At 38.4% G+C, this 27,388-nt stretch overlaps 1 protein-coding gene across 5 annotated transcripts in view; it reads right to left on the reverse strand.

Moving 5' to 3' along the window:
* The window catches only part of CDC42BPB (CDC42 binding protein kinase beta), an 88,284-nt gene continuing 60,896 nt past the window's right edge, over window positions 1–27,388 (reverse strand). The window contains exons 14-37 of one of the 5 annotated variants that reach the window (XM_062495648.1): window positions 27,224–27,334; window positions 26,512–26,756; window positions 26,225–26,330; window positions 25,599–25,723; window positions 24,748–24,853; window positions 23,031–23,179; window positions 22,347–22,441; window positions 22,179–22,258; window positions 19,630–19,719; window positions 19,118–19,192; window positions 18,607–18,712; window positions 16,103–16,239; window positions 15,359–15,498; window positions 13,749–13,830; window positions 12,267–12,483; window positions 11,813–11,875; window positions 8,871–9,464; window positions 5,808–5,905; window positions 5,612–5,696; window positions 5,345–5,465; window positions 5,127–5,244; window positions 3,920–4,028; window positions 3,758–3,828; window positions 1–1,736 (exon numbers count right to left, since the gene is read on the reverse strand). In XM_062495648.1, coding sequence (XP_062351632.1) covers window positions 1,605–1,736; window positions 3,758–3,828; window positions 3,920–4,028; window positions 5,127–5,244; window positions 5,345–5,465; window positions 5,612–5,696; window positions 5,808–5,905; window positions 8,871–9,464; window positions 11,813–11,875; window positions 12,267–12,483; window positions 13,749–13,830; window positions 15,359–15,498; window positions 16,103–16,239; window positions 18,607–18,712; window positions 19,118–19,192; window positions 19,630–19,719; window positions 22,179–22,258; window positions 22,347–22,441; window positions 23,031–23,179; window positions 24,748–24,853; window positions 25,599–25,723; window positions 26,225–26,330; window positions 26,512–26,756; window positions 27,224–27,334 — 3,255 coding nt within the window. In that variant the 3' untranslated portion in view covers window positions 1–1,604. Of the gene's footprint in view, window positions 1,737–3,757; window positions 3,829–3,919; window positions 4,029–5,126; window positions 5,245–5,344; window positions 5,466–5,611; window positions 5,697–5,807; window positions 5,906–8,867; window positions 9,465–11,812; window positions 11,876–12,266; window positions 12,484–13,748; window positions 13,831–15,358; window positions 15,499–16,102; window positions 16,240–18,606; window positions 18,713–19,117; window positions 19,193–19,629; window positions 19,720–22,178; window positions 22,259–22,346; window positions 22,442–23,030; window positions 23,180–24,747; window positions 24,854–25,598; window positions 25,724–26,224; window positions 26,331–26,511; window positions 26,757–27,223; window positions 27,335–27,388 lie in introns of all 5 variants that reach the window. The other 4 variants (XM_062495647.1, XM_062495646.1, XM_062495650.1 and 1 more) reach the window with 4 other exon arrangements.

Here is a 27,388-nt window from a genome sequence, read left to right on the forward strand (position 1 = left end):
AACTTTAAAACCTCCCTCTTCTGCTTTATTGACATGTAAATTGTTCAAAAATGTTCTCACAATTCAATAATTACAAAGACTTAGACTTACATTAAAAAAGTAAAAACCAGAAAACCCCCAAAGCAGTAGTGTCCAGCTCTAACTGAGCCCCTTTATCAGGAATCTGAGAAAAAGAGCAAGTACTGTCGAACACTTAATGTAACAGGATTAAATGTTGACTAGAACACTCAGCTTAAACTAAAGATAAGTGCACGTTCTATACAGTGTTTCAGAAAAGAACATTAGCCATCGGTATATTATTAGCCCATTTAAACTGAATTTTAAATAAGTGACATCCAACCGTCATAAAATTGGCACAGAAGGCACACTAGTGTGACAATGACAAACTGGATATGCCAGCCACTGAATTAATTACAAGCTTTTAATGAAACATGGTCACAAATCTTTGAGTACTAAATGTATAATACATGGAAGCATGAGATTAAATATACACGCAAAACATCACCGCACGTGGGCCATCGCAAAATATACAGGAGTGTGTTGTGCATTTTTCTACATGATCAATACTTGATAATAATCATGGGGTCTTCATGCAGGTGAGGATACAATTAATGAGAAAAGCAGCACCCCCAGTTACACATCCTTCACGTTCCACTTTGGTAACCAATGAACAGACTGATGTTTTAGTGTGATACAGTCCCTTGGGTCCAGCAGACTCCAAGGGCAATGCGTCCACAAGAAGGCTTGCTAGCTAAACAGCATAGTGTGTCCTTACACCAAAAACCCAGGAGAAACAACTTCTCAGGAGGAGAAAGGCAGGAATTAGGAGTAAAATTTTTTCACAGCAGTATCTTAAAAGCCCTGACCAATGACTGATGAGGACTAAAAGCAGGGAATGGGCAAAGAGATAACTGTCAGTAGTCCTATGTACAAGACTAAAAAGTTGGTAGAAAGATAGAAAGACAGTTGTGCAGCTGTATATGTAATGGCTAAATTAATTAGAAGGCCACAGAACTATAACCAGCTTTTCTTTGACTTCCTGGTGATTCTACTGAGTTGGAAATGACCTACAGCTTCCTACCATTCTCCTTAAGATTTAGGAAAAAAACAGTAATGGGAAAAAGGGAAAAGTGTATTCATCTGAGGATGTAACTAGACCTGCTCACATTTCCTATTCAGAAGTCCAAATTCTTTCTAAAAGGATTTCCTGCTAATCAGACATTACATAATTCTATAGAAAAATAATATTCCTGACATTGTAGCAACATTATCAGTAACTCTCCCTATTTCTCTTTCACCATAAGAATAAGACTATTTACTGGTGGCCTTAAATGCTCCTATGCAATAAAACTGTCACAGCTGTGCAGAAAGGAATCAACCATAACTGAGCAGTGAACAATTCTGCATAAAAAGCTCAATAGCTATTAGTAAAGAATTTTCTTCATTTCCATAGTTTGTATCTACAATCTGGATATATAATTATTCTTGTACAACACTAGAGAGTCTGTGTCAGTCTTGGCACTAGCATCTGAGACAGCTTTGCCCTGCTGTTGAACACCATGGAGTAGTGGATGACAGGAGCTGGAATGGCGAGAGCGGCGCCGTTATGCGTCACAGGTCGACTGGTCCAGTCCATCTAGTGTTAGCTGATTCCTATGAGGAGAATTGGGACTTGGGGGACCACTTGGATTTGAGCTGTTTGATGGAGTAGAGTGTTTGGTGGAGTCTGAATCAGGCTGTTGATGAGAAACATTAAAAAATTGTTTACTTGAATTCTTTATACTCAAAAGCTTTCGAAGGCACTCAAAAATGAGGGTGAGCAACACCTATGAAGCAGTGTGCATTAGACTAATACCACAGTTAAACATTCAAGCAAGTACTTCCATTACCATCAACAGGCTCTAGTGCAGTCCCAAAGGTGACCTTCTTACGCAACAGGAATATGGTAAAGTATGTGGAAATTGCTACATCTCTGGCTCCTCTCCTTTAGACATTGCAAAGCTTTCCTGATGGAATGCATCTATCTGTTCATTGTTGTTCAGAATTTACCAGCCTATGATTTTTAGGCAATTTTTATAGCCCAGGAGTAGGTTTATCTGCCCATGTAAACATATAAAAATTATGGTCGAATCATCTTCAGTTTGGCGAAGGGGAAGGAAACAAACATTATGAACTGTTTACAAAACAGCAACAAGCCTGTGAAGCGCCTGACAAACGAGTGAAGGCTGCCAAGAATCTGGCTGGAGATCTGGGAACAGAATATACTTAGTGGGTTCGTCCTACGTCAATATCTAATAAAGACTATCCACAGTTATTTCCCCAGTGTTAGATTAGTTGTTGGATATTTGCCTTCACAGGCTAGTCTCACTTTAACAGGATGGCTGGCAAGTTTCCCACTACTTTGGTGTGTTACAATTATGAGCACTGCACACATTCACAGCTGATGAAATACTGCACAGAAAAACTCCTGTTACTGCTGCAGCAAGTTGTTCTCAAGAAAGGGAAATATATACTCAGCAAACAGATTGGAAAGTGACACCCTTCAAGAATGCTGTTCAGAAGATTTTGCATGGTTTGAACAATAATAAGATAATCTATAATAAGATTATCCCAACACGATCCAGTTCATAAAGTGAAAAGCCATGAGGGAAATTGTATAAAGCCATAAGGTGTTATTGGAGCCTCTTTTCAGTTTCAAACTACTGTTTTTTTAAATTTAAGAAGTTATAAGAAATTGTAAAAGCTACCAAAAAGAGAAAAGATTGTAAAAAATCCCTTTTGAATCTATCATTACTTGTGCCTACAAACAACAATTACCATTAGAGCATGGAATATAATGAGTTTGGGAAGGGTGAGCAGAATAACTAACATAGTCCATCATAACCACCTTTGAAAACCAAGACTATCTCAAAAATACTTGTGTTTAGAGATTCCCACTTTCATGTGCTTCTAATGGCTAACTGAAGGTGACAAAGAAAGTCATAACCACAGGTATGCTCAGAACTCCAGACTTGGCACGTGCTAAGGCATCCAGCAAAAGTCTGGCTTTGCAAAAACATGCTTCAAAATTCAACTATTATATGGGCCTGCAGTTGGGTACCAAAAAGCATTGAAAAAAGATCTTAATTAGGGACTTTGCTTCCCAGGAATAATTCCTAACACTTTCCTTGCACAGACAGTGCTTTAGCAAAGCTTGGAAGACAACATATGATAAATCACATACAAAAACCATGTCTCTTCTCTATTTAGATTCAGGAACACCAGTTTTGTAGAGCCAGAACACTTTAAGTTTGGTGACTACTGGCACATGCTCATATTATTCTTGCTAAAGGCAGTTTCATGTATTACAAATTTGATTCCTTCTCAAGTTAAATGACAAAAAGCCTTCCTTAAGGCAGCACAGAAAATTACTTAACTAGTCATATTACTTTGCTATTCTATGCTAATATCCCAGCGAACATTTTTAGGAGCTTTGAGGACATTTCATCAATTAGTCAAATTTCCATTGCCTATAAAGTTTAATTGAAGACATAACACTTCTTAAAATATCACCATAAGAAGACCTTCTCACAGCTTTGCTCTTGTGCTGGCCTAACTTGCAAACATGTATTACAGGCTGGGAAAAACACTTGTGGAAAGAAAACATCTCCATAAATGTATCTATGAAGTATTTCCTTGGGAATGTAATTTATTGGAAAAAGAGAACAATCTACATCAACAGGGTATCATTAGTCTCCATTTACAGAAGCTGTTTTACCTCTTTGTCAAACTCCTGGTCAGGGTCGGACATACTTCGGGAAGGCATGGCTGCTCCCACATCACTGCCACCTGCAGAGAGGAAAGGACAAAAGGCAGTTTACAGCTCCTGTTGACATCACAGATCACAGCTCAGAGGTGACCAGCTTGCTCCCAGCCTTACTTGATGAGGGCCATGAGATGTAGGTTTTGTTTCTCTGTTGCTGCTGCTGCCGTGACAAGTTAGCTGAAGACGGACAGGTTTTTTCATCCTGGGCAGGAGGTAGGACACTCTACAGTTGAAATTAAACACCTTGTTAGCCAGCAACAAAAGCTATCCAATGACAAGCTGTTACTCATGAAAACTTTACTGTGCTTTTGAAGCTATTACAACTCAGTGTTGGTAGAAAAACTGAACTTACTTGACCACATCCACATATTTTCAGTAACAGACACAAACCCTGAGAAAGACAGAGAAAGAACTAAGCCCCATAGCAGTCACTGGAACCTGTCAGCCAGCAAACCCTCTGTGAAGGGGCAGGGACTGTACTAACAGCTCTGCTTTCCTTCCTCCTCCTGCTGAAATGACAAATGCCTCACCCACATCTGGGCTATCTGAGAAAGACAAGAGAAAGCCTGACTAACAGCTCTAGGACAGAGGGTACATACAGAATATAAAAGTGTACCTTCACATTTTCCTCTTGTGGTTTTAACACTAAAATAGCTCATAAAATGCTGTGTTAGTTAACACAAAATAAAATTAATGCTATAAAGCACTGCAAGTCGCATGCATTTTAGTTACCTCCACAGCATTAGTCTTTTCCCCTTGCTATTGCTCTAGAATTGGTGAAATACCACAAGCATACCATATTCCAGTTCCTAACAGTTGTAGCTACTCCTACCCTTGCTAGGGAAGCAGAGGAGGGACAGGAAGAGGAAGAAAGCAGGAGGGAGCCTTGAAGTGAGGAATGGTCACTCTGGAGAAAGATTTCAGCAGAGATAGGGCTCATGGATAGACGTGCTCAAAGCCTGTTGGAGGTGATACCAAGAGCAGAATGTTGAGAGGATGAGGGGGAAGGAAATTCATTCTGTTATTTTAAGAAGACAAACAAGAAAAAGGAAGGAGGAGAGACTGATTATATACAGAACTACTAACAAGCTCCTGGCAGTGGTATCTGTCTTTCAGTGCCTCATTCATAAGTCAGCTAACAGTATTTCCTTGCACAGGATTTAGAAGCATTGCACAGCAGGAAGGTTCACCTTTCTCAAAAGGATTTAAAGAAGAATTCGGTACAGAGACAATACTTGAGCCCATGAAGCTCATCTTCACAGCTTTTGTGAGCAAGAACAAATGCACATACATATAACCCTCCCTTATAAATGTATTTTACCAGTGGGAGGTCCATGAGGACCTGCATTCCATCTCCCGGTCCCATGTGAGCCACGTGGTTGAAATTCGTTGGATTAGAAATCATCTTTGACCTTAACTCAGGGTCTCTAAGCATTTCCCTAAAAAAACAAGAGTGATTTTTACTATTAGCATTCCCAGTCTCTGCATGTCATCATGTAGACTCAGCTACTTTTTAAAAATTTACAAATAAATTCTTACCGCCTTTGCTGTAACCGCTCTTCCTCGGGAACCTTAAATACAAATCTTCTTTTGCTCCTGGTTCGAAGCATTTGCTTCTTGCTGTTGTCAGATGTTTCTGGTACACTGAGGCCAGCTCCTGCTGTAATAGCACAAAGCAATTTCACATACAGAGGTACATGCTGACCCAGACACATTCAACACAAATTTCATCTAGTGCTAAGGTAACATGGTGAAAAATAACCAGTTAGAATGAGTTCCCCATTTCTCCCCTTGCTCAGGACTCACCTGAAAACTTGTTCTTGAAATATATTAACCTTGGAGGCTCACAGTTAAGGAGATTCAGTGTGCCATCCATGTTTAATGGTCTGATCTGTTTTGAGGAAGGAGAGAGAGAATTAGCTCAAGTGTAGCATACATTCTGAAGAAACACTTCATTTGAAAGTAACCCAAATGAGTTCAATATTCAAAGAAAACTACTTACCCTTCGCAGGCCAATAGTCTGGACCCATTCCATAGTGTTAACATCAAACACATCAACACCATACTCGCTATACACTGTTACAAATGAAGAATTGCAACCTGCATTGATTGAAAACAAACAGAAAACCCAAATGTCATTTCAGTAGTCCAGAACTGACAAATATTTGAGCATATTTCAACAGTTACAAGTTTTCTACGATGTGCAATATCCATTTTAAAACACATTTTCAAAGCCCCAATTTCAAACAAGATTTTTTTGGTGAGAATAGATTTGTTAATGACAACTAACACCATCATGGAAATATTTAAATTTGACCCTTTCAGGTTTTTTTATAACTTCATATTGCCATTTCATGAAATTGCAAAATGGCATCTGAAGCTTTCAGATGCATACAAATCTGCTAGGTGGTAGGAACTGAGCAGCTAGCTTTGTTATGGATTACTTCATTTCAGAAGCAGCAAACTAACTATACATCTGCTGTAAGCAGAGGAGATGAGAAAGCCACCATCTGTGAGCTGGGTCATGAACTCAGGATGCAGATCTGCTCTCAATTTCCTTCCTCTTTTGCCTACAGTTTTCTAGCTTTAGATATTCATGTATGGGTTACTTTCATCAAGTTGACAGAAAAAATGTCACAATGCTTAAAGCCCATAACTAATTTTCTCTTTTCAACCTTTTTTTTTTTTTAAGCATAAAAGGCATCAGCAGACAAGTTTATTTTAGGTCAAATGAAAAGCAGAGATCTCTAGAGCTTTGTATCAACATGCTTCTGCTCATGTAAAGACTGTTTCCTGATTTTAAAAGCAGTTACTAGAAACTTAAGGGATTTAATAAGAGAGAAGATGCTTCAATAAACAAAATGAAAATAACCCAGTAGCACACTAAACACATCACAAAATCTTCTTAGAAGAACTGAAGTACAGTTGTGGTGCTATTTTTAAAATTCATTAAAAGAATGCCTTGGACAGCTATCATAAAAATGTAACACAAAAGTGATTTACAGTCAAGCATTTATTACATGCGGTCTTAGTTGGCTTGGATGTTCAAATCAAGAGGGAGAACTAAGCATCAGGCAGAAACACCATCTGCAGCCAAGGCTGGCACCTGTCACTCAGAGCTGCTGAGCTTGACCAGATCTCAAGTGGTTCCCAGAGAGCTGTGTCAGCACCTGCACTGGGCTTGCCCATGCTCCAGCCTCCAGATCAGCTGGCTCCAAGGCTCTGCAGCAGGCTGCATGGGAGCCAAGCAGCCCTAGGACACCACACTGGCCCAGGCACAGGACACCAGCACCAGGCTGGTGTTAGGGGCCACCCTTATGGGCCAGCTGAGGTAACAGAGCTGTGCTAGTGCTCACCTTGCCCTCTCCTGGGGTGAGGGCACTGAATGCCCCAGACACAAATTCTCTGTTTTAGCCCAAAACCTCTCTACAACGTGGTGTTTTAGCACAGCAGAATTACTTCCACTTTGCTGGCCTCTCCTATGAAGACTGGCTGAGAAAGCTGGGGCTGTTCTCAGCCTGGAGAAGACTCTGGGGAGACTTTACAGCACCTCCTACCTAGTACCTGAAGAGGCTACAAGGGAGCTGGAGTGGGACTTTTTACAAGGGCAGGGAGTGACAGGACAAGGAGAATTGACTTTAAACTGAAAGTGGGTCTAGACTAGATCTTAGGAAGAAATTTATTGTGAGGGTGGTGAGGCACTGGAACAAGTTGCTCACAGAAGCTGTGGAAGAAGCTGCTCCACCCATGCTAGTGTTCAACATCAGACTGGATGGAGCTTTGAGAAAATTGGTTTAGTAGAAGGTGTCCCTGCCAATGGCAGGGGAGTCGGCAGTAGGGGATCTTTAAGATCCCTTCCAACCCTAACCATTCTGTAATTTTACAACCTCCTGATGGGATTGTTAAGAATACTCACCATCACTAGTGACAGACACTAGGACTGAGGAGGGAGGACAAGTCTAATGAAAAGGGGAGTAATTCAGTTCCCTTTGGCAGAAGAAAATGCTGCTCTTTCTACAAAAACAGCCCTAGGCCAGCACCACTCAGGATTTCACATACAAGAATGTTATAAAATAGTTTACAGTAAGAACACTTCTAATAATAACAGAAAAAAAAATTAACAAGTCTGGTTTGCTGAAATGCAAAAACCTGCAAAGCTGATTAAGGAAAAGGAAACATTAGTTTTATCTAATAGTGTTTCAAAGTAAATTTGCCACTACATTGTTTCCTTGGGACTTTGCTTCAGACTTCTGTGCAGAAGTAGGTCAGAGTAGAGTAAGCAAACCATTTCAGTTCAAATCAAATACAATTAAACACATTCCTATTAGGGCCTGGCCTCATCAAACCAACATGCACCTAACTCCTTCTTGCTGTACTACTTAAACAAAAAGCTATTTCTTGCCTTCCATAATTCAAAAAAATTTAATTGCTATTTGAACTTCAAATTGAAATACCAGATTTATCATCAACTGCCTTTGACTACTGAATACTGAAAAATGCTTTGTATGTGCCTCTGCTCTACCAAGCTGATAACCAATGCTCCTGAAACAAGCAGAGTGGTTCAAATATTACTCTCCACCCATACTATTTTTGTATATTGTGCCCCTAAAATTAAAACCAAAGTGAGAAAATTTTTATCTCTTATTATATTTATGAACCTTTAGTCTTGAGGTTACGTTCTTCTTCAACTTTCTACTGTACTTTGAGCACAGTACACAGAAGACACCCTACAGGCAACTGGACATTTATACTCTCTAGGTGAACAAAGTTTCACAGACAGGTAGTCTTGCACTGTCCTGCATCCAGGACTACTCTCTGTAGAAATTATTTTGCATTCCACTATTTATTCTTCTGTGTCCTGTAATAAGACAGAGAATTTCTTGCAGCATCCAGGATCTCCAAGTCCAAAACTACCACCAGGAAGAACCATGTGTCTGTTAACTCATCAAAACTGAAACTCGATATCCAAAGACAAACTGAAGCAAAATTGAATACAATGCTGAGTGTTTTTTGACAAGTAAAGCAGCAAGAGGGATATGGCAACAGAAAAACATATACATACTACAGGCAACAGGAGTTGCAGGCCACATTAGTTCCTGCATGCGTGACCTTCGACCTTGCGAATCGACGTAAACTCCCATATGGCTGAAGCAAAGCAGGTATTCCTCATTACTGAGCTCCACAGCACAAAGGGCATCAAAAGACTGCTGTGAGAGGAAGATAAGCGAGGGGTCATTAGGATTTACCAGGTTTATAGATTGTCCATCTCCCTGGATGGTCAACAGAGAGAACCCAGACTGGTAGCCAACACAGAGCTTGTCCTTGAACACTGTCATCCACTGTACAATTCCTGGAGCCTGAATTTCACTGAATTTTTTGTGGAAAGGTTTAGTTCTGTGAATTTCATAGCAAAAAACCTGTCGTTTGACAGCCACAAACAAACAAGTAGAAGAGCTCTTCTTCAGTGTTCCAGTTGTAATCAATTGGCAGCCTTTAGTTTCCGCAAGCTTAATGTCAAAGTTCCCTTCTGACCCATCCAGAGAGGCCCAGGGGTAAAGGTGGACGTGATGGTTCCGACCACAGATGAGGATGATAATTTTTTCTTTGGGAGCAAGCTCTATCTGGTACACCTTCTTGCAGTCAGCAGCTCGGACTATCACTGCAAAGGAAACAAGAGATGCCATAAATTAAACAGGAAGATTACCAGGTCCAGAAACACTGCAGTGCTACATCGTGATGCCTGAAAATTAATCTAAACACAGACATGTACCAGGTGAGCAAGAGCACTTATTGTGTATGTTTGATTCTCCGTTATTAATTCTCAGAGCAAACAATAAAACAAAGCATTCCTGTTCATTCCTTCTCTATTAATAAAAAAAATCCCAACACTCCGTGGGAAAACACTGTGTAACATGTATGATAAATGGATAAATTGTTTTATATAATTGTATCTTTACTGTCTGTACAGTGCAGGATGCTGCATCTCCAGATATGGGCCCCACCTCCAGGAAAACATCAGCATCTTCAATAAATTTTGGAGGAAAACCAAATTAGCAGAATACAAAGACAAGAAATACCAAGTATTCAATCCTGATAAGATAGGAGACAAAATGCTGTACTGCTGGCAGGTCTCTCAGCCAGATACAAAAGCAGTACAGTAAGGGGGTGTAAAACACATATGGATAGGCAAAAAAATGCTGTGTGTGATGGGGAAAGGGTAAGAAGGAATGAGCTTAGGCTGCAGGAAGAGAAGCTCATGACAGGCACCAGAAAAAGCCCTTCTCAGAGCAAGGACTAGTCAGGTTACCCATGGGAGTTTTGCTGTTTGATGCATTTTTAAAAGCAGGGCTAGAGGCAGCTAAGGCAGTCACGTACAATGTGTGCTCTTTGGGGATCTTGGCTATACAAGAACTTTCAAGAATGCAGTGAGTATTTCATGGGGCACAAAGAGAAGAGCAATTCTAAACTAGGAAACTTAATTAGCATAAACCAATTAAATTAAATTGTAACTTTAATTTTTCTGCTAGCTGAATGCATTAAAAATATTTGTGAATTGTAGCAAAAAACCAAAAAACAAACAAAAAACCCCCCAAAAACAACAATAAAAAACAAACACAAAAACCCCCCCCACAAAACAAAACAAAAAAACTCTCTTAATTGGAAGTTCTTTGCCTTTTTTCAGTAACAGTTGAGTACCGTAGCCAAAGCCACCAAATTCTCTAAACTTGACAATAAGACTTTACCTGTTTAAACCACAAAGTGCTGTTGTGGTGTACCCCCACCTGCATAAATAGATGGAATGTCTGAAGAAATGTTCTATGAAATAACCGGCTTTTGCCACAGAGAAATGGTTTTCTTCCTAGCTCCAACCCCAGCTTATTTGTCAAAAATTAAGCAATATTCTAACCAAAGACCTTTGCTATAAACAGCTGGCAGTTAATTAACACTAAAAATTACAACTGCCATAAAATGAAAAACAGATTATGGTTTATAAAAATGCTATTAGCACAGAGAACTGGCCATAGAAAACTCTTGCTAAACAGGAGTTTAAGCTCTCTTAGCTTAAAACCAGAATTGATAATTAATTTTCACATTTACACATGACATGATGATGCGGATAATTGTTCCCTTTTGACATGACTTTTCCAATTAAATTTACAGCTTTCTTTTATGCAAGAAGCTGTACTGGAATCCCTGGAATTATTTGCATCTCAAGCTATGTTTATATCTAACTACTTAAAGAACGGTGACCACTGGAAGTTTACTCAAAGGAATGGCATTCGTTACTGCTAAAAAGAATTTCAAATATCTGCTGTGTCCACGTATAAAGCAGCTTCTCCCGGAATTGGGCAATGTCTTATTTAGAATAAGAAGAAACAGTAACATTTTTCTTTTGACCCAAAACCATATCCCTGATATAATTTAATTTTGAAAGTCAAGTAAGTCTCTAAAAACCTGTATTCACTGCTTTATTTTACACTGAAATGCAACCTTTAGCATGAGTAAAATCCAACTTTCAAATAGCCACAAACTAAATTACACAGAAAAAGGAGTTGAGAAAATCACTGACAAGACTAGCACCCCAAGACACATTTGCTTTGGACACTATTGGTCTGCAAGACAATGTGAGTGGTTGTCAAATTTCTGGAAGAAACAGACAAGACATGGAGGCTATATAGGGAAGTCCACAAAACTTTGTGTGTTCTGTAGCTGCTCTGTGTGCTGAAGCATTTTGATACCTGCTGTGGGAACACAGCTAAGGTGAGAATATGCCAGAATAAGCCCAGTAACTCATCCCTTAAATTTCAGCCAGTCAATTGAATATAACGATAACGACCAAATTAGTGCCTATACCTCAGATTCACTTTTCCTTCTCATCAATCAACTGAGTGCTTAATATTTACTATACATGAAATGCTGTTATGCAACCTATATTAGAGCAGCACGACAAGTTATGGAGCTCATTATTTTGTATGTAATTATTGAATGCATTATGGCCTAACTTACCATCACGGGTCACCTCTATCACGTACAGTCCTTCTTCTGAACCAATTGCTATTCTATCTCGATCTAAACCAAGAGGGGAAAAAAAGGCCATTAATTCAGCTACTCTGGTCTTATCTTTAAAATAGGCTGTTTGTTTTGAACAGCTGAAAAAATTTCTGCACCAAAAGATTTTCACCAAAAAAATCAATCTTGCTTGAGTTCACATAGTCTGTCAAAAGCATGCTATAGCATATTGCTAAAACAACCTGCTGAACAACTCAACAGTATTATTTACTCCAAATGGATGAAGTAACCTGAATATCAATGCAAGATTAGCATTTTTCGCCCATTATTAAACCCCTATGAAGGAATTCAGCTGAGGAATTTATTTCAAGGTGTCAGTGCTCTCATTATAAAAGCCCATCTAGAAGTTCCAACAACCTTCACTCACTGATGAAAGTTAAAACAAACATACCTACAATAGCAGCAGCTAAACTTGCTTTAATAAGAGGCAGTGTACTGTCATAGGCTTCTTGTGGAATATGCACAACCTGGTTCCTCAGCCTGTTTTTGTGCAGGATAGACTGCAACCCTTCTAGGATTCCAACCCACTTTCTCTTCTCATTCTCATTTTCTGTCAGGATCAGTAGAGAACAAGACTTTGAAGGCAAACCTAAGAGAGAAGCTGTCACCTTTAAACAGACAGAGACAGCAAAATTAGTTAAGAGTAATAAAAGCCCTTTTTCTCACACAGAACTGTGAAAATAAACTATACTTCCTCATGACAGTGGAATGATATACCCAAGGGGCATAAACACAGCTAATACAGCCACAGTTCTTCAAAAAACAACTAAAAAATAACCACTGCACAAGCCACAGTGGTTTCATTTAAAAGTATTCAGCCTTGCTTAAATATTCTGAATCCTAAAATATGGGAAAGGATTGCTACAATAATCAATCCATAGCAGTAAAATGCTCCTTCCTGCTCTGAACCACAGACTGTCTTCATCCCTCCCTCCCATGAATTACTGAGAGTAACACACATGCTTTGTGAACCAGATGCATTTAAACCCAAAGGTATTGCTATCTTCAGTCCTAGATTTTGATTTTGTTATCTAATTTTTGAAGCAGTTGTCAAGGGGAAGAGAACATCATATCTGCATTCAAAGCTCTGAAGGGAAGCAGTATTTGAGACTAAATTACTGCATTCTCCCATGTCCCCGTGCTAAAAGAAAATCACTACGGCTTCAATTAATTTTCAGTTAAATCAACCTACAGATTTCAAAGCAGAATGTGCTCTAAACAGAAAAACTATCCAGGAACTTCTGTTGCATGAAAAATGCATGATAACAATGAGTTTCTGTATCCAAATGCAAGGGACTATAAATACTAGTTACTGATGTATTCCTTTCTAAATTTTAGAATTCCAGATTTAATATGATTCACACAAAACATAAGAATTAAGTTCCTGTTGTTAAAAACTAAATACAGCATTCAGATAGAATATACAATAAAGGGGATATTACAGCTCAGCTGATTATTTTCTCTTTTTTTTTTTTCTGCTATACTTAAATATGAAATTAAGGAAACTAGATCAGTTTCAGAATATTCTGTTACAATGCTGGTTCCTAAAGAGTCCAAAGCTAAACAAGAAAAAACAGAATCTGGTAATACCAATGGAAAAAGAGAGAAAATATACTGAATTATAATCAGGAAAAGAAAAAAAAGGTGCCAAAATTTATATACAAGGAAGCAGCTAAAGAAGGAGAACTTTGCTCTTTGCATTTTAGTTATAAGAGGAGCACCATATTGTTTTTTTATATATGTCAGCAGCCCTTGTAAATTCTTACACTTCTACATAACTTAATCAATATTATATGGAGAGCATTTGCCATTATCAAAACAAAACACTGGTATTTAACTGGTATTTTCTGTAAGAGTCACTTGGTAGCCATACCCTGAATATACAAGGGATGTCTTTCCGAGTTGCGTGTATTACATCCGATGCTAGGACAGAGCTCACACAAAAATCTTCATCTCTATTGAGAAAAGAGAACAAAAGCATCACATAGAAGCACACACTAGGATTATTCAGCAAAATCTAATTGGTATCACCACTGTTTCAATAGGGTGCAATCTCCTAACACCGCACAGAGGTCACAACTGCTTTGTTATGCTCTAACCATCCTTGACCCAAACAACTCACAAGCCTCAGTTATGTCTCTACAGCATCTGGTACGTGTATCTCAGTCCACCTGAAGTTATATGGGGTGGCTTTGTGGAGTTTTGGTGTCCCAACCACACCTATTCTACAATTAGAAGCAAGAATATTGCTCTTCCAGCCCAGCAGACACATTAGAAATGAATAATTCATACCTCAATGTGTAGCAAGAGAAGGGCCTTTGGAAAAAAAGAAAAATCACATAAAAAGCTCTTGGCAACATAATTATAATTTGTGGGTTTCAAATAAGGGTTTTCAAAGCAGCTAGATTTTATTCTCTATTACAGTAAAATAAACAGACATCAGAACAACTTTTGCATTTCAGAGAGCTCCACCCCAGAGGGCTTGTTTACACTAGCCTTTTTAAACTAAATTTGACCAAGTTGATCACTATAATTGCCAATTTTAGTGCAAAGATGATGCCAACATCTGAAACTTGCCTGTGCTTCAATTCATAGCTATTGTGGTGGATATCTATTAAAAACATCTAAGAATCCTCAGATGACAGCCTCAAAGAGGCAGCTACAACAAGCAGATAAAGCATGGGACAGTTGGTATATGGTATCTGGCTGAATTGCTTCAAGCAATGTACTGATGTGAATGCTGCTATTTGCAATACTTCCACGTTCCTGCTCCTGCTGCCAGTATGTCAGAGAGTTGACACTGACAGGTCCCAGTGAGTGTGAGAACAGCACAGCAGTACTGGTGCAACCCCACGGTACTACTGTCTGGAAAAAATATAAATCAAGGTGCTTGTGAATGCAAATTTTATATTCCATACAGGTACAAAAGTGCTGTAACATTAAAGGTATTATACTTTCCTAATATTTCCATAAATTGAAATTTAAAAAATTCCTTGGTTACTCTGATCTCAGGTATTTGGTAAAGAGTGTTCACTGGTTCTGATGGTTCCCCATGAAATAATAACTCCCATTCAAAGGCAAGGTCAGAGCCATTTGCAGTGTATACTAGTTGGTGCTTTTCTGCAGACCACTTCAATTTTTCTAACATTCCTGAACTTACTGGCTATGGGATGATCTGTGACTCAGTGTCAAGGTCAGAGTGAGTGGGAAAAGCAATCTACCAATATATACTTGCTTTTTACAGGTGCATATGGAATTCTAGAAAGAAGCATGTTAATGCTGCAAATACTAGTGATTGCAGTGTGAGTGACTGTAAAGTCACTTAAGTAATCAACCTAAACTCATCTGCAGTTTATGTACAGAATACACCAATCTTCTTAGGCCAGAGCTCTCAAAATCTTGTAATTTCTTGTGTACTAGGAATAAACACTCCTGTTAGGAAAAAAGTAGAGAGGATTTCTACTCTGCCATAACAATACAAACCTGAGATCCAAGACTTGACTTGCCACAACTCCAGGCTGGGTGGATTTTCCTTCAGGCACATCATATAAAAACAGTTTACAGTCACAGACAACTGCATAAGCCCTCTGCCACCCTTTCTTAACTCCTGTAGGCTTTGGGACCTGTAGGTAAATAATTGATTGCTTATCATGTGTAAGCACATGTAGAAGACACAGAAAGCAGGACATTTAGAAAAGCTTATACTTAAATTGATGGAATTAGACCACATTCTACTTGTCGTTCAAAATAGGATGAAAAGTATCATATAATTGAGCAATCATTTATCCTCTTTTAAGTTCAACTATTCCTTGTTACAGCTTAAAAAATATATTAAGACTTGTATAAAGATATTAGGCTTAGATATTCCACTAATGACAAAATGGTATTTATATTATGCTTATATATTATGCTTATATTATGGTATTTATATATGCTTTTATATTATGATTACATTAAAAATGACAGAAATTCTTTCTTAAACCATTTTCCCCCCTGCTGCTTATGAACATTGTAGCTACTAATCTACTGACCTTCAACTCTTGTAGTAAAAATGAGTGTTTCTCCCACATCTAAAGCATGGAAGGTTAAATAAGTTACAAAGATGCCACACAAAGCCTTAAGGCTTTAGCACTATTTAGGAGATGTGTTTAAACATCCTTAGAGGTTCCAAGCTGTAGAGCTGTAAGTGAAGTTTTTGTCTCTTGTCCAAGAAGAAAAGACTATTACCTTGACATAACCTTTGTAGGCTGTTCCTATTCCTCTTTGCACATCTACTCCAAGAGGCCTTTTGGCCTGTTCAGGGGGTATAGGGCAGACCTGAGGTGCACTGTCCTTGCAGGAAACATGGCATGCAAATGAACACACTAAGTACAAAAGAGAAAATTCACAGTGAAATATGTGTATGAGTCAATTGTAACAGGTGATTAACATAGTCTACACTCAACAAATTAATTAATCACAGTTAAACTGGCAGTCAAATATTGCAATAGCTCACTATGCTGAAGGAGTGAACACAGCCAGATATTGTGTGAGACTCTCCAAAGTGATTTTGTTTCCTCTTTTTAGCCTACTACATTCCTAAAGGGCAGGAACTGAGTCCAGATTTCAAGGAAAATGAGCTAGGCAGCCTGCTGCCTGTGCTTGCTGGTGTTAAGCACAGAAGAGAAACAGTATTAATAAAGGAGGAATAAAACTACAGGATAGCACTAATAGGTGTTCTTATGCAAGAACACTGCAAAGACAAAGTAAAACTAAACTGATCAAAAAACCAGAAAGGGTTAAAATATTTAACACAGGATACAGACATAAATAAAGCACAAATAAAGTAGAAACCAGAGAAAAGGACTGAAATACTGCATGATGAAAGGGCCATATATATCTACTGCCCAGAGTTCAAGTATGTTCGGATAAGGAGCAAACTAGCATTGCATGCTTTCTTACCATTTGCACCACTTTGTGCTGCACCACCAAGGGACAGAGGTCTCTAGGTCCTGCCTACAGAGCTCTTCACACAGAAGCAGTACACAGAAAAAACTTAAAATACATGCCACTTCACATGAAACAGACTCCAAGAACTGTGGAATGAGTTAATGTGTTATATTGAGGCATCTGACCCACAGCTTAGGGGCCAGATCTTTCCACAGAGATTTTGCTTTGCTTGTCCCAGCTACCCTGTTCCTACCAGTAGGCTTGGGAAGGCAGGAAGAGAGGGGCATGACATTGATCTGCCCTGTGTTTCCTCCTAACCACATTCTCAGAAGAGGGAATCTGGCAGATATCCTAGGCACATCTTGTTCTGTGATGATGAAGTGTCAAAGGATTCCAAAATACCTGGAAACTGAAAGCCTGCTTCTGCATAGCCACAGACAGGGCAATAAACATCATGATGCCTGAGGGAAGAGACAGCAGAGGGGGCTGAACAGAGCAGGTTGCTTGGCTTGCTCTTTGAGCTACTGTATGCTCCCAGGAGGGGTTACCAAAAAGTCATACACATGAAGTACTGTAGGTGCTCCCAAAGACTAGGTAATAAATTCAGCTCTTTGAGGAGGCATCATGATTATTTGGGACTGTGGCTATCAAGGTATACCAGATACAGAATAGGGAAAATCCACATGATAGAGTCAGTTCCAGTCTTCTGTAAGTGTAGCTGTATTTTACCATAGTCTGCAGGATTAGAAAGAGGAGGAACTGGGAAATGCAAGAGATTGAGAGGAGAACTTTTGGCAAAGTTTTGTTCTATTGGAGTCATCTCTGTTTTTATATCAATGCGAATTTAGCTTTTTCTGCAGCAATCAAGAATTGCTGTGCATTAGGCAAAATAGAAAACTAACGATGCCGAGCTTAATCAAAATACACAAGACAAAAGAAGAGTGAAGTTGATAGCTGCACTAAAGGAAAAAGACGGTTTCAAGCTTGCAAGAAGAGATGCAAAACAAGAGTTCAGAACTGTCAGCAACAGGAGACAAAAGGCAGCCCAAGGGCAAGTGCTGGCAGAGTGACAGGTCCTCCTGAGGAAGAACTGCCACCAGAACATCTGCCAGGAAAAAAGCCCTGAAGGGCAGATGAAGCAATCTACATGTGATACTGAGGGTGTCAGTGCAGAGGCTGCCACTAGCAAGAACTAAGCTGGGCACAGAAATAAAGCTATTTATTACTGTAGTATGCATACTACATGGATTTGTGGCCTATTTAACTGAGTTCATGTGTCTAATCAATATTAATTTTTCAAATTAAAATACCTCTGTATATTCAAACATGGAATTCAGTAGTGATACATGCATCAGAGAAAGCATTTTAAATAAAACTAATGGACAGCAAGACAGGCTACAGGCCAAATAATTGAGCAAACAGTTCTCCCAGCATATGGGGTTTATGACCAGAATAGCATAAAATAGACATAATCAGATTCATGCCACCAGATCATTCCTGCAGTTTTCTCTAGTACAACAAAAGAAACCAGTCCTGTCTTCCCTATCCCCTCCCTTGCACTATAGCACACTAATGGTACTAGAATGCAGTAACAATACACAAGGAAACCATACTTCATCATGCATCATCATTCTTCTAAAGAGACTTCAGGACTATGGTGTGATGCAATAGAAAGGAAAATCATCCAGTGGAAGCCACCCCTCTCTTTCATTCCCTCCCCAAAAAAATGGTTGTCTTAAAATACACTGGGATGCTTTTTTGAGGGGTTTGCTGAAAATTTACAAGAAGTTTCACCAACTCACCATCACAGGCATAACCTTGTCGAACTAATCCCACCATAAGAGAAGTGCAATGACTACACTGAGTGGGGCTTGTGAAGGACTTGATATTGAGCTGGTGAGCTTTAGGCTGAAATACATATTCAGGATAAAAAATAACTTCATTTTAGTAATGCAAGCTTAAGTAATGCAAGCTCCTCCCTCCACCCCCCTCCAGTGTATCAGTGTGTACATTATGAAGCCTGGACTTCTTTTATGTAAGTGCATCTTGTAGCAGGTGCTGCAAGACAACAGTAAAAGCTTTATTTCCAACTCCAAAAGACACTCACACCCAAAACTACAACCAAGTTTTGCCATCCCTTCCAACAAAACAAAACCCACTAATATGCATGTGGAAACATTTGATTAAAAACACAGACCTAACAAAAACACACACATGACAAACCCAAACAGGACAAGAAAACACAGAGGGCTAATTTATAAATTAAATTTTTTTTCTTTGTTCTTTAGAATAAGGTTGGTACAGTCCCCCTACCTTTGGTACAGCTAGAGAAATGGATTGAATGGTGGGGGAAGGAGCAGCAGGCATCCTCTGAAGCCGAATTGGTTCCTGAATCACAAGAAACTGTAATTGAGCAAAATAGGGCTTCAAGAATTTGTTTCAAGATTGGAGTGGCAAATCTTATTGTTCTGATTTTTTTTCCTTTTTTTGAAAATTATCAAAAATTTAATAATCATAAACATTGCCATTCTGATTTAATATAAACAGATTGTGTTTTAAAGCACTCACAGGAAAGCCTGCATACTAACAAACAAGCAGCAATACAGAAAACATGAAAATGAAGTACATCAACATACACAAAGCCAGCGAAAAGGTTTCATTTGCAACTGTCCTCAAAGCAGGTGAAATTAAAGCTGAGACATTGCAAATATGCAGCATTCAATACTACTTCTTCATAATGAAAGCTGCTGTATGCATTTATTGCAAACAAGACAGAGAGACTTTCTGGTGAATTACTCTTCAGGGTAAAATAACAGGTCTCTTACTTCTTGCTGTTGCTCTGCAGTTACAACTGAAGTAGATGGTGAAACTTCCGATTTGGGACCCTGAATTTCCTGCTCACTAATAGAGCTGGTCTGCAAAAGTGACAGCAAACATGTTAGATTATACACCACGTATCTGATGAAGTGTCCTGTGCCAACAAAATGGAAACAAGACCCAGTGCTGATTTCTATATGAAGTACACATACATTTAACACTGACTCTGAAAAAAGATGTTTCCTCAAAACAAACCCTGACACCTGATGGAAAAGCTGGAAGTACTGAAATGCAAAATCTCAGAAAACAGCATAAATGCTCTAACAGCTGCATTCTCCCATCAAAGCTGTCTCTAATCTCTTGCTTGCAGGTATGGAATGATGCTTGAGTAGCTTGGCAATCATCCCTAAAATAGCTGATTTCTCATGGCAGTTTACTACACTAGGATCATACAGAAGCTAGTAAGTCTGCCACAAGAAAAAATCTTAAAGTAGTAACACTCAATTTTTAAAAAAGTTGTTTAAGAATGATTAGCCTCTGTCATTTAAAGAATCATGTCTACTCAATCACAGTGTTTTATATTTCACTAACATTTAAAATTAGCATCCATTATAAGCCATCTATTAATTTCACACTGAAATTAGCAACTACTAATTGCCAGCACAAGGGGGAAGTATGCTACAATACCAGAGCAAAAGCAGCTGGGTGTGGAAGTAGGATTCTGTATTACTGTACTCTCAGGACATCATGAAAACTGTGATTAACAAACATGAGATTAGACTTCACATCAATGATGTAATTAGCACTAAAAGCAACAAGTAATGAATCACTCACTTCCCAGCCAGTATAGACAGGAAGACATCTCAGGTTCAGTTAGCTCACTAAATTTGTTCAGATATTTGTTATTTTTGTTTCATTCCAAATTCATTGGAAGGGTTGGGCCATTTATTGGGCCAAGATCAAATTGCACCATTATGTAATATGAGCAATTTCAAAATACTGTGTGATTCAGCTTTAGCTATATATATAGTCAAACTATAAATCAGTAAGCCTCGAAGAGGTTTAGTGGATTAAGTTACAGAGAAATTAAGGAAGCAAAGTATCTAGTTTTAGAGGGCCATTCTTACTAAGACAGGTCACAACAAAATAAGGACACAAAACTACTAGCAAAAACTTACTTCTTCCCAAAAGGCTAGCAGAGAAGATGTAGACGAAGAAGAAACAGAATCCTTTGTTGTAATAGATATGAGGGATAAAAATGATCGCTTATCACCCACAGGAAAACTTCAGATAGAATAGTAGTTGTCTAGCTAAATAAAATATTTTATATGGCCAAATGATACTAATTCAAACTAAATTAACCCCAAAGAAGATGATACAAAGTATCTTCATAGGTACATGTGAAAAAAAAAATCTTAATGTAAGTTATTAAGCACAGTATCAGCAATTTTAATGTAATTCATCAGAAAATGCCACCTGCATTTCTTTAGAGAATATGTATTTATTTCAGGATCCGTAGAATGGAGCCTTATTTAGTTATGGGCTTGATATTTTACATATTACTGTTTTATGTCTATCTGGTACTTTTGAAAGCAATGTTTTAAAATAAGATAGTATTGAGAAAGTAAGTATTGAGAAAGCTATTACTGAGAAAGGCAGCATGGACATTTTGTGAGTGGGAACAGCAAATACACAAACTGTATGAAAATATCACAGCATGTCCATAGACCTTTTAGAGAGAGAGAGAGAGAGAGAGAGAGAACACATCTCGGATAGAAAATCTAACCAGATTGATGAGGTTTTAACCTGAGCCCCCTTAACTCCACTTCATGAACAGATTATTCGTTTCAGTTCAACTTGGGTCTATGCTTTGCAAAACAAAATCTTAAAAACCCCAGAAAAATCTTCAAGGATCAAGAGTTCATGAAGTAAGGAAATGTGATTCAATGTTGCATTTAACAGCTGCTTCCTCAGGGAATGCACAAATCATTTAAAGTGAAACGCCTACTTGGAGCTGTGATTTGTATGATTAGTTTTCTAAAGATCACAGGGTGTGTCACGATAAACTTATTATACCAACATCTGTGGGTCCTCTGATTCTCTTCCCGGCTCCTTCTCCTCTAACCACCCCATTAAGATCTGGAGCCAACAATTTTACATATCTGCTTAAGCATTCCTTGAACTGTGTGAACACTTTTCCTTGTAAGAATCAGCATCTTCCAACTGCAAAGCATTTAATTCCTTATTTGTAACAGGGTGTGCCAACATTTCCAAAAAACCCTGAATGTATTTCATTTTGCAAATGTTTGAGATTAACCTGCACAAAGAAGCTAGAATGAGAAATAATTAGAGTGAACTTCCAAGAATATTTCCCAGGGGCGCCAGCTTCCCTACAAAATGCCAAGCAAACTGACAACTACTGAGCATCCAATTCTGTGCCTCGTTTGGCTAATATGCAAGATATGAATCTGCCATACAGTGCCTAAGAGTTACTTCCGAATAAAAAAAATATAATTCAGTTATCTTGTTTTCAAAGTTATTTTATGCAATAACTCACTCGGAAAGTCAAATCACGTGCAAGAGGAGAGGTGTTGAAATAGTCAAAAATGGAATCTTGAAAGTCTGGAAGTTTAAGACCTAAAACCAAAAGCAGAACAGGCTTAGCTAGAAAGCAACATCACAGGTTGTGTTAGAACTCTGTTTAGAACACAGTAAATTTAATTACCTGAATCTGTTCTGTATTTTTCTTCCATTTTTTTCTTCAAACCTTCTATCTCTTCTGACAGTTCTCTGTTTTTTGCTTCTGATTCCTTTAATTTACTGAAGTAAAAAAATATGATCAAAATGTAATCTGCAATGTCTTAAAGCCAGGAATGCCAGTACACAAGGTTGTTAATTTCTGGTCCTATATCTCAGGCTTTTAGAAAAAGCCTTTTTGTTTGTTTGTGTTTTTGTGGAGTTATTTTGGAGGTTTTTTGAGGGGCATTGTGGTTAATTTTACTTTTCCCCTGATCAGACACCTCCTTACTTGACTAGATATTTAAAACTGCACTTAAGACTTCTGCTATCACTGCAGGTATCTGCCAAACAAAATTATTCTAATAGTACTTAGACTTTTAATTCCCAAGAACATGCCTAACTCTCCAGTTAGTCAAAGATATGGTAGTGAATTTGCTCTTACACTTATTTTTTCTCAGATGCCCGTAACTTAGTATAGCAATGAAGTGTTTAAGAAATTTTTACAGTTCTCACTTAACTATGTAAGAAATGTATAGCCTGTAGAATGGGATCCCTCTGATGGAGTCTAATATCTTAGGCACAAGGGGCCATTTTAAGAAAGTTGCTGCTATTCTAATCCACAGTTTAGATCAGCACATGAATCCCCAAACAGAAGCAAAACTCTCATTACCTTTCGAAAGATATGTTTGCATCTTTAACTTTCCGTAGCTCTTCTTGAACTAGTTGTTTGGCACGAATTTCTGCATCAAGGGCTGACTGTAATTCCAGCCTTGCTGACATATCCAACTTCTGACTGCGTCGCACTTTCCAAAGTGGATCCTGTTGCAGTAAGTTACTGAATATTACTATCAATTGTCTAAGGATATTTCTGCTCTTGTCCAAAGACATAAATTAGCTTTCATACAGGTTCAGAGAATGCTCTTTTAATCAGATATGGACAGCACATCTGCTGCATGAAAATCAGTCAATAGTCAGTCTTCACTACACAAAAATGAAGTAATGAGCAATTTTAATATTGGTTACACTATTAACACCATATGCTGGAAACCAAAATGCTGGATCACTGAGCATAGACGCCAAACAGACAGAACCCACTGGATATGACTAGTTTTCACTGTCCAATCTAGAACTGAGTGTAAAATTTGCACAGTGATATAATGGACTTTCAAAGATGAGATAAACATAAAACCATACTAACATAAAACATACCAAGAGTAGCAAAACCATGAGAATAAAAAAAAGGAACAAAGAATGGAGGTCTTGAGATGCCCAAGATAATCTGGAACATTTGCCTAAGCAAGTCTTATGCTTGCTAAGTAGCACACACTATATATATGCTACTGTACATATAACATATTCTACATACATAAATGCTATACTTCAGCATACACCATGCAATTCCTCCTTACTACCCCAACAGCTAACACTCTGAGCTCTTCCAGGCATTTTTTAGTGTGGACTACATTTCTGATATTCTCTAATGAATACCTCTCTAGTCATAGATGAACTTCCAAACAAAAGTCATGAAAACTGAAAAGCACTTTTTATTTTGAGAAGTAACTGCCTTAGAGCAGGTTCTTTAGAAGTTACAAAACCAGTTATAAAAGAGCAGACAGTTTCTTTATTCTGGCAGTAGCTGAGATAAAAATGCAAACTGCATTTGATCCAATCTTTCTTTCCATTAAACCTCTCAATATTATAATTGTCTCTTAATGATGCAGACAAATGTCAGCTCACAGAAATAAAGCTTTCTCTTATTCTCTTGTATTCATAGGTTTGGAAGGGGTGAGTAACTTCTCATGTGCATAAACCAGCAGCAGATGGATTCTGGATGGCAGACTGTTGACTGGCATTAGTAGGGATGTGGGCTCCCATGCTAAGCTGCAAATGGCTCTTCCTTTGCTTATGCAAGTGTTTTTCTCTTTGAAACCATACTCCTTTATGAGAGCTCCTCTATTAAATTTTGGGGAATTTGGTACAAAGGTTTCATTGTTCTGCATGTAAATAAAGCCACACGCTCTGTGTGTCCCTAGTTTGTACTGGTATAAGCCAGATAGCATTTTTTCACAGAAGAAAATTTTGTTGTCTCACTGCAACAGGAATTATTAAATTGCACACAACATGATAAGGTATATTTCTGTGCTCCCCTTTGATGGTTTAAGTTACTGTTTCCTCTCTTGTCTGTGGTGCTTAATATCTGTTATGGCAGATATTAGTATGAAAAACTGCTCCCTGCAATTATCAAATTCTGTTCAGATTGCCTAGTTGGATTTGCAAGCAGTAGCTAAAAGCTATAAAGCAGAATAGAAGACTTAATTCTTTTTAGGTAAAAAAACTTAGCTTCTCAGACATGCCCAGAACATCTTGAATGTTTCCTAATTCCTTACCAGTGTTCGTGACCCCAGACTGGAACTTCTCAATGATTCTAGTTCTTCTGTCATCTTGGAAGCTAATGCTTGGAGATAGCCACGAGCATCCTTCTCATCACTTACCCTGTTGTGCAATTACAAAAACCCGTAACTTAGCAGTTTTATGGATCACAGCACCAAATACTGTACCACCAAATTACCACAGCATCTGCACTGGGTTTAGGGACATAACAGGAATGAACAAAGCAGGGAAAACTCTCCCAGCAACAGAAAACTGAATACATCTCAGATTGCCTGCTTTAGATTTTTCTTTTATCTGATTTTCTTGATTGTGGCAGTTGCTAGGGAAACGGAAGCTTCTCTTTTGCCATAAGCAAGAGTTCTGCAGAGATTCACTGTTATATGAAAATGATCTGCATATTACTTGCTCGATTTTCATAAGGGCTACCTTAGAGTCCTTTTTGTTTCACATGCTGAAATTCTTGCACACAGCTTGCTAAAACAGTGAATTATATAGGGGAGAAGAGTGGAAGTACTAAGTGCTTGTCTAGTACAGCTAGTAAGGTTCTATATGTTAATGTTGACCTTTTAAATAATGACCAACTTCCTGATTGAATTAATCAAAATATTTCAAATTGGATGACTTAACAATCACTTTAGAGACTGAAGAAAATTGACACCAGGACTCTGCTTTGTACTTTTTCCAGTGGCACATGGCAATTTTAACAAAATCAACATTCAGAAATACCATGCTTTTGCTGATCTCAGACTCAGAGAAGGCCCAACTACATGTTAAAAAAAAAAAAAAAAGGCAATCAGTTTTTCAGAAGTAGAAAGCAGCCATATCTGGATCTCTAACCAGCACATACCACTGAATGATTTCTGCAATCTGAGCTTCCCAATGAGCAACAGACTCCTTCTTTGCTGCTAGATCTTGAAGCTCATCTTCCAGCTGTCTGTTCTGTGCTGTTAGTTTGTCCACGAAGGAGCAGAGCTGAAACAACACATTAGTTTCACTTGTGATTTAGGTCAGTTTCAGACTTTTTATATATGTGTATGCCTACACACCTTTAGAACCTGAACAAACAAGGCCACCCTGGGCTATCTGGATGGGCTTCGTTTTTGTGGAACTATCTGTTCACACAAAGTAACCTAAAACAAAGGAAAGCAAAAAAGCAAGCACAGAGGTCAGAGAGGAATAAGGTTTAACTGTAAGCCACCAGGAAGGCAGGCAATACATGTCAATAATTCTCTCTCTTTGAAGCCTTCATGAAGAATCAAAGGGTGGTGTCCTCTTAATTGTGGGAATCAATCCCCCAAAGAGCAGAGTACCAAGATGCTACTATGTAGCCAAATTTCTAATACTTATATGGCAAAAATGACATTTTAAAAATTCAGATAGTGCCTGAACATTCACAGATCCTGTTCTGATCAGTGAGTAGACTATTTCAACATCATAGACTAATGAAGTAAGAATATGTCCTGAAATAATTACCCTCTCATTTTCTGTTGTTAGTTTTTTGTTATCTTCCAAGAGCATAGATCTTTCACGCTCATATTTCTCCTTCATTGTTCCGACTGCTTCCTCCATTTCACTGTGCCTAAGGAGAAGGACAAGAAATAGAAACACTTATACTGTCACATTTCTGAATCTGTAGACTGGGACTTTCAAAAATGAATAAAGTTAGGGTGAAATACCAGCCTACATAGGCACCCATGCAATGGGTACATACACACAACAAAAAGAAATCCATGGTGAGGGAAGCATGCCCAAAAGCTTACCTCTCTCGCTTTGTTTTCTCTAATTTATCCTTTAATATCATGATCTCTTTCTGGAGTGCAAGCTGATGGCTCTCTGAATCATGTACTTCCTTTTTCACATTTTTTACTTCCAAAACATGTGATGCTTCTCGTCGGACCAACTCCTCTTCATAAAATAAGATTTTCTTTTCCAGCTCAGACTTAACTTTGGAAAGCTCCTGCTGATGTTCCAGTGTGGCACCAGCTGCCCGGCCTCCCTGCTTTAACTGCAGAACAAGAGGACAAATCATCAGGGAGAAGCTACGATCTTTATATTTTGCAAATATTCTTAGAAGTTGAAATCGTTCAACTGGTGGCACTTCGGAAATTTTTTTATTTGGGCACCAGGTGATTTAAAAGGTGCCTGTCCTTTTTAAAGGGATTATTAAGCATTAGAAGTGACTGCTCTGCTTACATGACCTGAATAAGGGGTTGAATTGGCTTGCAGAGGTAACAGATTTGGATCACACTGGTTTAGTAGCTGCTTAGAAATTATATAAACTGAGCATTTCCACGACATTAGTATCTGGCAATTTAAGGCTTTCAAGCAAAAAAGGCAAATAAATCTGGACGGGTAGGTCAGGTTTCTAGTCATGTTGTAGTTTTTAAGTCTCCCACTGGTATCAACAGTTGAGTAAGCCAAACTATTGCCGCTTCTGGGCCACGAGTAAATATTTGTCTAAAGCCATGTAACCTTTAGAGCTTCCAGTTCATTTTCCAGTTGTTTGGAGAAAACCTCGCTGTGCTCACGGAGCTTGCGTTCTTTTGATGCTTCTGCTACAACTTCTTCAAGTTGGGCTTCCAGCTGTAATGAGTCATTTAGGTCATTTCAACACAAGATAACACTATCTGATAACAC

Source organism: Cinclus cinclus, chromosome 6 (assembly GCF_963662255.1).
Source record: "Cinclus cinclus chromosome 6, bCinCin1.1, whole genome shotgun sequence".
Classification (NCBI taxonomy): domain Eukaryota; kingdom Metazoa; phylum Chordata; class Aves; order Passeriformes; family Cinclidae; genus Cinclus; species Cinclus cinclus.